The sequence below is a fragment of the Hesperophylax consimilis genome, chromosome 2, assembly GCF_061612785.1.
Source record: "Hesperophylax consimilis isolate HC1 chromosome 2, BYU_Hcon_1.0, whole genome shotgun sequence".
Taxonomy (NCBI): Eukaryota; Metazoa; Arthropoda; class Insecta; order Trichoptera; family Limnephilidae; genus Hesperophylax; species Hesperophylax consimilis.
This window is the reverse complement of record NC_142837.1, coordinates 45,343,798-45,357,544: the sequence shown is the minus strand read 5'-3', so window position 1 is coordinate 45,357,544 and position 13,747 is coordinate 45,343,798. Positions and strand designations below refer to the sequence as shown.

The window sequence follows — 13,747 nt, the reverse complement described above, 5'->3', positions numbered from 1 at the left end:
TGTTAATACTCTGTATAACATAGCCATACAGCAGTAGACCAGATTCGAGAGCAATAAAACTCTAACTAAACATCGTTAAAACTTTCGCTGCCAAACACGCAGAATTACCACTGCAATCGATTTAATTTTGTTTTGGTTTTGAAACTTTTACATTTTGTTTATTTATTTTACCTAAAATATGTGTATACAGAAGAAGTTGATGTGGTAATTTTCTATTAAAAGATCACACTTGTGCATAAAAAAGGAGTGTACACTGTACTGTAGATTTAGCAAGATATCTTTTGTAATATTTTTAAAACGTAGGCAATGTGGTAAGGTATTCGTAGAAAAATAAACAAAATCAATAAGAGGATATTTATATATTTTGAAAAATTTTTTTTTTCCATTTGCACATTGCAAAATATAATCTTGATACTATTTTTCCACGTTCATCTGCTTTATACGTCAAAACCGTATACTGCTCGGGTTAAAATCATTACTGGTAATAATATTCATCCAAGATTTTTTTAGACTGGTACCACTTTGTTCCGAACCTCAGAAACACGGTCATTTTCGCATTTCTCGTTTGCTGCTAACTTCACGTTTCTTCCGATGGTATTTGTAATGACATTGATCCGGTGTGTTTTGAATTGTTTCGAAATCCGGCCAATTTGATTATGCGTTCCGTATTTGTTAAAATATTCTTCTAATAGTACTGCAAATGGGTATTACTGCTTTTTCATTTTCATTGCGCGACCGATCGATATTTGTCAAATCAACCAAAGTCCGCGATATCTGTCTTATTACGATCGTAATACGTTCCTATACTTGGGGGTCGAGCGGTTTAACCCTTAAATGCATGATTTATTAATTTTTCTGGAAAAACATATATTTTGTAGATATTTACATGCATATGCAAGGAAATATAAAGATTATTTTTTTTTGTAATTTTTTAATGATATTTGATTAAAAAAAATTGTTGCAGATTTACAACACCATGTATTTAATAAAAAATAATATGAACAATTTAAGTATGAAAAAAAAATAAAAAACATAAAACAATTTCTCAAAACTAATAAGTGTACCGGAAAAATACGAGTTATTACATACAAGTATTGTATTATTGTATCTACTTACCTAAGAAAATCAAAATAATAACAGCAAAACCAAATTGTAATTCTAACCTCCAACCAATTTTCGAGAATCTTCACTTTGTTAAAGAAAAAGTGACATTTGACATTCGCGAAAGAAAAAAAAGGTGATGCCACTCGATAAAATATATTACCGTGAACTTGATAATTCTAAAACGGCATGCATTAAGTATACACCAAAGAGTTAAAGGTGGTTTGAACGGTATGTTGCCGTTTTGCAACAGTATGCATTTAAGGGTTAAAAATCTGTCAAGTACTAATACTGTCGTATTACGGCCGGAATACGCAGTACGCATACGCGTGATTATTATGAACGTTTTCTAATAACCCGTTCTTATCCCCCCGTATTATCTATTATGAGTTAGACGGAATAGGTTTTGAAATTGGACAGCCGTAAAGTTACTATCGAGCAAAAACAAATAATAATTGATTGAATTTCCATAACAACAAAACCGGACGCTCCATTTGATTACAAATCTCTTTCCTGGTCTCGAGTTGTTAATAAGTAACAATAATACGTGACAAGTGTTTGTAGTGAAATGAGGAGTGATTGGTGATTGTGAACCAGGGTCAGGTCAGTCAAGAGTCGGGTCAGTAGTTGAGAGCAAGAGACGTGACAGGAGATCAATTGTGTATTTGAAGACGACCCGTGACTTCACTTATAACAATGCGATTACAATAATTGAAACTTTTTAGTTCGCTGTACCATGGTAGATCATTTAATTTGTCTTCGTATCATTTATTTCTAGCTAACAGTCACCGTCATCGGGGTTTTCCTTCTTTACCTGTTCCTCATGTTTTGAACGTTTTACTAAATAAATATTTATTTTTTACTATTTCATATTTGTATTTTTTTACAATAAATATACAATGTTTACATGTCATACTGTATTATAATGTAAAACAAAAAATAGACTTTCCTTACTATAAAGAGACAAGGCTCTTGTATTTGGTGAGGGAATTATCGCTCGATTATAAAAAAATCATATTATTAATCAAGTAATTAATATAATAAAAACGCATATGTGGAAACTTATACCTCAATATTTTTTATAGCGAAATAACTAAGTAGAGTAAAACCTCAAAAAGTTATTCCACTATAATAAAATGAATATTCATCCTAAACTTGTAACAAATTCCATAGATGTTGCCTGTTAAAAAAAGTGTTATTTATCCAAGACACTATCTAGATTACAATTAATGTCGAATTAACTCAGTGGTCAGAGCAACACCCCGGCAAAGCAGATGTCCTGGGTTAAATTCCAGAAGCGACCGAATCTTCAATGACCAAATACACATATAGGAATATAAAGAAGAGTGTTTGCGGGTTTGGTTTTTACACAAATGTGCAGTTTATTGCGAGATTGATGAAATTGTGCACACTTGACCTTCAAAAGAAGAAGGTGACTGTCTATATGAGATTTCGAAAATCCACCAATCAACCTATCCCACCTCCGAAAACAGAATTTTGATACTTAATAAAATTGCACAATTGACGTTCAAAATAAGAGAAAAATACGTCTGATTTCAAAAAAACTCTTAAAGCCCTGACAACGCCGGGGACTTCAGCTAATCTTAATATATAAAATGTCAGACTGTTTATGTTTGTGCTCGCAAAACTCAAAAAATAGTCAAATTACTCTGAATGAGTCGAATTAAAGTGGATGTAATGTAGTTTTTTAACAGTAACATTTAGGTATACAGTAGTGAATGGTGGAAGAAATCTGAGACGCCAGAGAAAGACATAAAAAATAAAATTAAGCATGTTTTCGACTTTCCAAAATTTTGTTAAACAACTGGCCAATTATGACATAATAAACCTGAATAGAACATGAATAGAACCTTCACAGAACTTGAAAATGAACGAATTGTTCGGAACAACCCATCCATATACTTTTACTGTGATAGATTTACAATGGGTCCTGATATCTTATTTAACAGGCGGTCGGAATAATCTGGACCCCGACCTTGAGATTGCCACCTTATTTATTATCCTATTACTCTAGACAGCTAACGCCATCTACGGGTAACCTAATAGACTAAACTGGTGCCATCTATGGATATTACACTAACTATTCTAATGAATGCATACGGAACGAAAGCGAAACCTCATTAAAAGATTAAATCAATTAGTTCTATTTCATTAAACAATTATTCAAAATATTATATTGCATGTTCAATATCCAACAAGGAAAATACGTGGAAGGCACAGACATAGGAATTAATAGACGAGAAGATAATGGCGAGGGGTAAAATCAACTGTTGAAGAACGAAGGGAGTGAAGCTGACTGTGATTCGTCAATAAATCAATCTGACAGTAAATAGGCATCTCGCATTATAATATCACCATTTACTTCTTAAAAGTAAAATCTGCTTTTGAATGAATAGACATTTTTACATGGGAGCGCAAATTACTCGCCACGTTATGAACAAATTTGCGAAGTCCAAATTCGGCAAAAAAATTCGGTTCCCTTTTCAGAGTCGAATATTTCGTTTAAGTATTTAGTTAAGACACTTTTATAAATGTTCATAATTTACTTCCCAGCAACCAACCAGCTTTGTGTTTCGCGTCCAGACGTTTCTCGATGTGATAGTAACAACTGATTCATATTATACGATGTGAATATGCTTAAAATAAAGTAAAATAATGCTTATATATGGAATGTAATACGACAATTGGGTTTATTCTCTTTTTCACATCTATTTTTACAAGTTTTCATAGTACAAGTCAACATTTTGCCGTGTTATTTCGTAAAATGAATCAATGATGCCTCGACCATAGTTCGCACAAGAATGATGACGTCACGTTTTCAAATTTCACTTGAGGCCATACGCGAGCACAGCCGGCTCCAATGGAACCGGTATGGGGAGTGGGGATAATACGCTTTTAATCACTTAGGGCAGGTCTACTAATATTCATATGTCTATGGTGGAAGGCAATTTCCTATGCGCTTTCTTAATAGATTTACATAATTAAACACAGTGCGTAGGTTTCTATTTCGTAGATCAATCTATATAAATAAATGTGTTAACGTTCGTTTGTTCAAAATCTTAAATCTCCGAAAGCCATTAACCGACATCGCTGAAAATTTCAAAGTTTGTTCTTATTAATGCCAGGAGTGTTTAGAGAGTGGTTTGCATGGTATATATATTAGATACGGAGTCGATGTAATGTAGTTTTTTAATGGTAACATTGTGGTATACATAGTTAATGGTGGAGAAGTCGTAGACCACCGAGAAAAGACATTAGCAATAGTGAAGCATTGCGGGTCTGCTAGTTTAAAATAAGATTCTCTTGGATACATGTAAACTTGAAGTATTTTGAAGTTCATATACCTCACAACCCCACGAGAAATTTCCAAGACAGTGTTGTAATTTTTTGAGTCTCGTGTGTAAATATTAATAACAAGACCTAAAGTAATGGTAAATCAAATATTGAATATTTAATTCAAAAGAAGATAATACCAACAAATCTAAACAAAACATAAAGGTCACAACTAGGAATCGAACCCGGGGTCTCTTGTCCTACCGGGACAGCGTCTTAACTACACGACCATTGGAACTTAGTTATTAAACTTCACATTTGTCAATCTTATACATATTTCAAATTCAGAAATATCAATATTATCTGGCAACTATTTTTTCCCATATTTTTGGCAGCTGCCTTTTTGAATGATCACAAATTCCTAATGAATTGGTTTTTACCCTAGATAGTGTCTGGGATAAACAGATCCATTTTTTATTTATATTTATTATTATTAGTTTGCCTGTGAAAATGTCTCAAACAGTAAATTTTTATATATTATAGTTGTCAAAATAATATTATGGACTAGGAGAAGTCCCCGGAGTTGCTCGGGCTTTACTCGGAGACACTCGAGAGTTTTTCGAAATCATATGTAGTACCCATAGACATATGAATATTGGTAGACCTGCCCTAAGTGATTAAAAGCGTATTATCCCCACTCCCCATACCGGTTCCATTGGAGCCGGCTGTGCTCGCGTATGGCCTCAAGTGAAATTTGAAAACGTGACGTCATCATTCTTGTGCGAACTATGGTCGAGGCATCATCGGTTCATTTTACGAAATAACACGGCAAAATGTTGACTTGTACTATGAAAACTTGTAAAAATAGATGTGAAAAAGAGAATAAACCCAATTGTCGTATTACATTCCATATATAAGCATTATTTTACTTTATTTTAAGCATATTCACATCGTATAATATGAATCAGTTGTTACTATCACATCGAGAAACGTCTGGACGCGAAACACAAAGCTGGTTGGTTGCTGGGAAGTAAATTATGAACATTTATAAAAGTGTCTTAACTAAATACTTAAACGAAATATTCGACTCTGAAAATAGAACCGAATTTTTTTGCCGAATTTGGACTTCGCAAATTTGTTCATAACGTGGCGAGTAATTTGCGCTCCCATGTAAAAATGTCTATTCATTCAAAAGCAGATTTTACTTTTAAGAAGTAAATGGTGATATTATAATGCGAGATGCCTATTTACTGTCAGATTGATTTATTGACGAATCACAGTCAGCTTCACTCCCTTCGTTCTTCAACAGTTGATTTTACCCCTCGCCATTATCTTCTCGTCTATTAATTCCTATGTCTGTGGTAGTACCTAAGTTTTATTTTGAACGTCAAGTGAACAAAATTTCTCAAAAAATCAATCTCTTTAATACATCATGACAGTACAAATACTTTTGTTTTAATGCAAAATTATTACGATCTTCATGAACACGTATTCCGCACCATGATAATTATTCGTTTTCTACTAAAAGTTTTTCAGAAAACCTGTTAATTCAATCGTAAGGCCTGCAAACCCGTTTTAAACAGAAAATAGCAATATTTTGAAAAAATCTTAAAATTAGCAATAATCATTTTTCTCCGTGTAGACAGTCACTGTCCTCTTGTTTTGAATGTAAAGTGTGCACAATTTCATCAAACGAATACTAATATAATAAGAATTACCAAAAAATGAAAAAAACAAATACAGACATGTTTATTATGTCTATGCGCAGCAGACACTATTCTTCTATTCTATATATATATTACATAAATATATCTATAATAATAATATTCACAAAACAACCCATTTTCAAATGCGTGGAAATTATCGCCTTCATAGAAAATAAGTATCTTCACCTGATCAAATAAAGGTAAGGTGATAATGAAACGAAAAACTGATAACGATATAAATAAACAATTTGTAAATTGTGCATTACTTAAAAATAATCTATTATAGCATTATGCACATTTGACCCGATGATTGGTGATATGTTTCAATATAGATAACCTTTTTAATCACTCAAAACAAGATTACCGACAAATTAAACGAATAAAATAAATAACACATGACAAAAAAAATCTTGGTCTAACCAAAGGACGATATTTGGTAGCCAATGAATCAGTTTTATGATTTGCATTAAACAATATTAAAGCTGCAATACACGTGGATAGTGAGTCCATGATGGGTGGAGGGGGGAGAAAACTCTGAATTTGGGTTTGAACCCCCCTAAAGTCACCCGTGTAGTCGCAATATTATTGAATCAGTTTGTGGTTTCATGGTGGACTGTAATCAATATTTGACACAACTTTTGGGGTAGCTGTGGTTAACAGTTGGAATTGGAAAGGATTCTGGCATAACCTTGGTTTTTTCGATCGATATTGTGGACTACGACACTGACACTGCGTTGTCATAGCTGCACGCTCTCCATAATAGACTCGAATTAAACGCACTAAAGGAACATGTTCACTGTACCGGTTTTTTTAACAGACTGGTCATGTATAAATAAATTGTAGCAAATGTAGGTACTCCACACTTTCAGACTGGGACAGGTAATTGGGTAACAGGTTGGGTGGGGAAAGCAAACACATATCTCGCAGTTGCACCGACACACCGGGACCATCGATCTTTATCCAAGTTAAAATGATCGAACATTGACAAATATCGAAAATATATTTCTGGAACAGATATGCTGATTTAATTGTCTGCCTAGGGCCTAGGAATCTAAGGGTCTCGAGGCTTATCTAATTGGTGACATCAGTCGTCTTTTAAATCGGTAATAGATCACTCTTCAAATACTATTCGTTTTTCCATGACTCTATAATATAAAATAGATTAGATAAGGTTTTGATCTCAATTTGATGTCGCGTATGGCCATTGCTGAAAACGGGACATTTTCGCCGTCCGGACAACGGGACAAGGTCCCTGCAAAAATGAGAAAGGGACAGTCCCGTTCAAAAAGGGGCGTATGGTCACTTTAGGTTATAAGCTCATACATAAACATAATGAAAATATAGAGAGGTTGGTAGAAACTATGAAATAAACATAAATAAAATAGACATCGAATAACAGAAATCGAATAGAACCTTTACAGAACTAATCTTTGAAATTTGACGAATTGTTAAAATTCTGTAAAAAAATCCGTATTTAGTCTTTAATTTTGAAAATGCGAAACAATTTCTTACCCATCTTCGTCAACACTGAATTTCCTGGAGCCACTGGAGGTCTCTGAGGAGTACTCCTCATAGGATCTATTGTCGTCCTGCATTGTCACTGGAACCGGGAGACACTGTCACTGTCTTGGTCACTGTTACCGTCACGTCACTGTTACTCCCCCAGCAGCTTGCTACACCCCGTGTTACTTCCGCGTTCAAGGGCGGATAACTTGTTCGCACGTCATTTTATTACCAATATGGCTAAATATGTTCTACTATTTTTATCTCAAAGTGTCGTGATTTGATAAAAAATTACATTCGGTCATATTTTTAGGCTGAAATAAAGAGATTAACTTCACAAATAAGTTTAACAAACTATTATTAGGTTAATTTGATCGCTTTTGGGAACAGCTTGTATCTCGCTTGATCCCATTGTATTAGAAATATGATCTAAACGGTGTTAGAAAGAGAAAACATTACGCTTTATATTCGAATCTAGAATTAAAAAACAGAATAATTAAAATGTATACCTATATCATGTTTGAAAGCTTTTGGTTACAAAGGTTGCATTTTTTATCAATTATTTTTGGATAAACGACAAAGTAATGAGATTACAATAACGTTAGTAATACATTTTTCTAGTAAAATATGTAAGTTTTTTTTGTATTCGGTAATTTTAGTTACAAAAAACGTAAGGTGACCCATTTTTAAAACTTTATATAATTGCATTAAAATTTTTATATTTATACTATATGTTGGGTTCAAATAATAAAATTCAAAGGCGTATTTAAACACATTTCAAAAACAATTTTTAGTTTACAGATAAGTTAATATATTTGGAATTTATTGAGGTTAAAAATGTGTAATTTAGATATTTTCAATAATAATTTTTGATTTAAAAAAAATCTAAGCCTTTCCAACTGGTTATAATGTCATTATGACGTATAAAACGCTACTGGCTAGTGACGGCTGAGCTCCGACGTTGAGCAGTGTGACGTTAACAACGCCATATTCATAAACAAAACCGAACGTATCGTCTTGGCAGCAAATCAAAAATGGCACATTTTAAATCGTTATAGAAAATTTGGTAACCGGATAAATCATCACAATGATAATTCATCACGTCTTTAAAAAGTTATATAAAGTCATGGAGAGTGATGAAACAAAAACTTTATTAACTGGGTTATGTAAGTTGGGTTAAAATATTTTTTTTTCATCGTTTCTAATGACTTTATATCACTTTTTAAAAGTGTCTTGAATTGTCACTGTGTTGAGTTATCATGGAACCGTGATTGCCACCTGTGATGCGATACCACCTAGAATGCGTTATCATCGAAAACGAGTATATCTGCCGAGTTTAAGCCCGATCGGAGGACGGGAAATGGGTTAATTTTCACTTCCAACATTTGCATTTCATTCAAATAGATGTTCAATTTATATTTGAACTACTTTTTCTTTTAATAAATTTTAAGGTTATACCCATCAACGTGATATATCTTCGAAGAAGAAGATATACTAATAAGTCTAAACGAAACATGAAACAGAAAAAAAATAAAAGGTAACGGTCTAACTGGGAAACGAATCCAGGATCTCTGTTTCACCGGGACAACATATTTAACAACTCGACCATTGATACCTAATTATTATTATTACACGTCATTTTTGTCGATCTCATACTTCAAATTCAGAATTTAAAAAAATTGTGTAAATAATAAGTTTACTAACAATTATAGTTCTTTATTGAATTATTATATGATAAAAAATCACATGATCGTGCAGTTATCACGCTATTTACGACTGATGTGATATTGACATTCAATTGACAACAGAATTGTTAATCGATGGCAGTAACAATCATGTAATTGAACTCATTATTTATGTAAAATGACAAACGAAATTCGGGAGAAATCTCGTCTGGCTTCTGATCGATCAATCAACCAGTTAAATGGAACACCAGACGCATTCACCCCATTCAGAGAGATGAAGCAAGTTATTTGTGGATAGAAAGAGGAAATAGAATGCTAAAATAATAATACGATAAAGACTGACAGAACCAAGCTAAATAATCAAAACTCCACGTGCACCACGGATCACCACTCGAAGCACGGAAGAAAATCTTAGCTTTATTTACTTTAACGACTTTGCCGACGTTTCAACACTTTTCAGTAAATATATAATTTATTTCAAAAACTTACACTTCTTTCTTCGCTCATTTGCTCTACATGCCCAAACAATCTGAGCGTCTCTTTCTTAATCTTTCTCATTACGCTTTCATCAGCCTTTCGTTCTTTGCGGACCTCCACATTTCTGACACGATCACACATGGTTTTAGTACAGATATGTACGCCTCAGGGATCTCATTTCTACAGCAATCAGTCTACTTTCATCCTTCTTCTGCCAGTTCCATGCCTCACTGCCATACATCAGGATAGGTACCATCACTCCTTTGTGGACTGCTAGCTTCGCTTCTTTGGGTATTTTTTTGTCAGCACCAACCGCGTTCAGTCCTCCGTTAATGGAGTTACCTCCATTTTACCCTTCTTTCAATATCTCTTGTCAGCCTTCCCATCTCTTGTAAACATACTTCCAAAATACACAAACTCATCCACCTGCTCTAAGTATTCATTATTCACAACTATATTGTTTTCGTACTCTCTCTTTCAAACATCACGACTTTATTGTTTATGCTGACAGCTGGTATCTCTGCTGGACCCTTTGAACTATGCATAATCACGGCTGATAAGAAACCAACATGAAAACTGACAGAACGTGATAAAAACACGTTTCTAACGGCGCGGCGAAGGGCCAGGCGATATTATTACATTTTGAGGCTGGTCGATTGCGATAGTAAATTGGACTGTTATCACAACCTTTAGGCATTGGCTGCGGCAGTCATATTATCTAATGTGATAAGGTGATACCCATCAACAGATGTGAAATTTCGAGGGTATGGGACGTGTCAACAGGTGTGACAAACAAACAGTATGGCACGAAGAAAAGATTCGTAAAATCAGACTTCATTAACTCCTTAGGCTAATTTTTTCGGTTTTCGAAACAAACGGCTAATACAATAGAGTCTATTTATCAGCTCATAATATGGTCTCATAGAAATGGTTGTGTCTCCCTTACCGCTATAGTTAGAAATATGCACGTAAAGGTGTTAGAAAGAGAAAACAACCAGCTTTATATTCAAATTTAGAAGTTAACCACAAAATAACTAAAATGTACAACTCTATGAAACAAAACGTTTCAAACGCAATTTGGGAAAAATTTACGATACTTTAATTTTTAAATAGGTAATTATTTCTTTTATGAATCCAGAAAAAAATTAGGTGGCAGTAATGTTCATACTATATTTGTCTAATAAAATATGTGTTATTTTTTCGTTATCAGTAATTTGAGGTCAGTGTTTAGACGAAAAGATGAAAGATGAACCATTTATTAAAAAAATTAAGTTGGATTTAAAAAAATTAATATTACGAAAATTATATGTTTATTTCTAATAATAAAATTTGAAAACGTATTTTATTTCTTTCAACAACAGTTTTTAGTTTCCGGATACGTTCAGAAATACTCCATTTATTTGTAGTTTCTGACAGAATCGTTAAGAAATATGAATACACTGAAAACTATTTAGGTCACGGAATAATAAAATTGGCAAAGACAGAACAGTTCATATTGATACTATGAATATACACATAAATAAAATAACACGTGATGTTTTACTGTGGCAAACACAATTACACTCCGCTTCAACAGGTTATGAAATTGAATCCTCAGATGCAAAACCGCAATACTGACAACACAATGCAATGCAATTATTGGATTTAAACCGCAGATGTATTAATCTATTGGGAATTAATCTATTACGAACGTCCACATCGTCGGTTGATCGACAACAAGCGACTGAATTGATCCGGCTAGTCGGACTCAATACGTGTTCTACTACAACAAGCCGACCGTTCGTTCTTGTGTTGCTTCTTGGTTCAACACACTTACAGACGGATCGCAATACTAGGTGGCCAAAATACGAATATTGAGTAAAATCGTATTGTATTGATTAAGAGTTAAGGCGGCGATACACATGCCTGTAAAATGGAACAGTAGCTTGCATGCATGTTAATGGCATGTACAAGTTACTGGCGCAATGAGAATACACATGCAAGTTAAACTTGCATGCAAGTTGCGTCCTTGCATGCCTGTATTTGCAAGACGTATACACATGCCAGTCACTAGACTGACTAGACAGTACGTGTCTCAAATCACTCTGAGACTCTCAAGCTTTTTGGCAATGGAAAACATTCGAAGTGAATTAAATATCACCGTATTGCAATTGGCAGTACAATGTGTGGCTAATTGAATGAGAGACTGAGCTACTGGCATGCCCGTACCTGTCGCGACGTTCATACATGCCGGTTTCATAGCCCCCCTCGTCCCCTCCCTCAACTTGCATGCCAGTAAATCAAATGTTGTGCAATCTACTTGCAAGGCAGGTACAGGCATGCAAGTTAGCGTATACACATGATAGTAGCTGGCATGTGCAAGGAGCTTGCATGCAAGTGTGCCAGCTACAGGCATGTGTATTCCCGGCTTTACTCAAATAGGTAAACATACACAATGTTTTAGATGCACATTGAATAAAGACTGCACAATTTCTGTTTCGACTCTTACTTATAAAAAAGTCTTTAACTGTTTGCGAAAGAGCTGGCAACGTTGCATTTTGGCTGAATGACACATAAGATCTCTGTCTTGAAAAAGTTAGGTTATTTACAAAACATTATTTTTAATTGGCTTTTACCGCGCGAATTTAACAAGAGTTCTTTGAAGGTTATGTTTATTAATAACCTAAATGCCTTATGCATGTGTAAGTAAATATAATTCCAAGAAATCAACGTTTATATTGCGTTAACAACGAATCCGAAATGAAATATGTATTTTTTCTCACAGTTAAGTTGAAACGAAGTTGTTTTTGGTAATTATGCGTATGTCTAAATAGTAAGGGCCTCACTAATAAACGTATTTAAAAAATAAACATTCGATAAACCACAAATCGTAGGATAAATGATTGTATAAAATCAGTTGTGTAAATTATAAAAGACGTTTGTAAGGGGGTAATTATATCCTTCAAGAAAAGGGTCTTTTTTCTAATTTTATGTGATTGATTTTATGAAAAATATTTTTTTATACTTTGGCCTAGGAATTTTAGCCTAATGCTTTTTGACACCTGGTTACAGGTATTTCCAAAATAATTCTAAGGATTATCGATCGATATGAATAAATCTCATTTTGCAAAGGAAAAAAATCAATGTTTAACCAGGTGGAAAAAGTGCGGTACATATTTTCAAGATTTTTAATTAATTTTGATTAACGAAAATAATAAATATTTTTGGCCAGGTAAAGTTGCGATTCGGACCTCTGTGCGCCGGTCCAGAATACAATGGCACTGACCGCTGAATGTAAACCGGTATACGGCTGGCCGCGGACAGGACGGGCACTGGTAGTGGCAATACTGGAAGTATTCTTACAGCACAGCACAGCTCACATCCTGGACGACTGGAACTGGATAGCCAGAAGGGAACGGCAACCGTCAGCTGAAACAATGGACGGGGCAAGGAGCGGAACTCCGTCTCCGGTCGGGTGAAATAATATTATAATGGCCCAGGTCAGGGATGGAGAACCCATGGCACGCGTGTTAGAACTGGGTAAAGTTCGAAATTTTTATAATAACTACAAACACAAAATACCACGCTCATGACACATGTTATCTAGCTTCCGATATCAAAGAGTAAAAACACACCTTTTTCTAAGTAAACACTAAACAAATCCGATAACAGGTGGATAAAAGTTAAAAATGCATTCTGCATATTACATGCCAAAAAGAAGAAGAATTGGGCATATTAATTGGGTACAAGGCAAGACCCTAATGACGGGGGTTTGCTTGAGGTAACATTTTAATTAATTCCGACGAATTCGTAAAGATAGTATATTTATTTTTAGAGCGATCATCACAAATGTAAGTTATTTATATTTCAGATTAATAAAGGCAGTACTTTACCAATAAAATATTTTATGTAAAACGGTTTGCAAATTTCATAAAACGATTTCCAACTATAAAATTAGCGGTAAAATACAGATTTTATTTTTCTAGACGATGAATAAGTAAC

At 34.1% G+C, this 13,747-nt stretch overlaps 1 protein-coding gene across 8 annotated transcripts in view; it reads right to left on the bottom strand.

Moving 5' to 3' along the window:
• Positions 1 to 13,747, bottom strand: part of LOC149426055 (uncharacterized) — a 348,593-nt gene that overhangs the window by 22,057 nt on the left and 312,789 nt on the right. For 3 of the 8 annotated variants that reach the window (XM_089643354.1, XM_089643361.1, XM_089643348.1), the window contains exon 2: positions 7,614 to 7,918. The exons of 4 other annotated variants lie outside the window; for them this stretch is intronic. In XM_089643354.1, coding sequence (XP_089499480.1) covers positions 7,614 to 7,696 — 83 coding nt within the window. In that variant the 5' untranslated portion in view covers positions 7,697 to 7,918. Of the gene's footprint in view, positions 1 to 7,613; positions 7,937 to 13,747 lie in introns of all 8 variants that reach the window. One more of the 8 variants, XM_089643364.1, reaches the window with a different exon arrangement.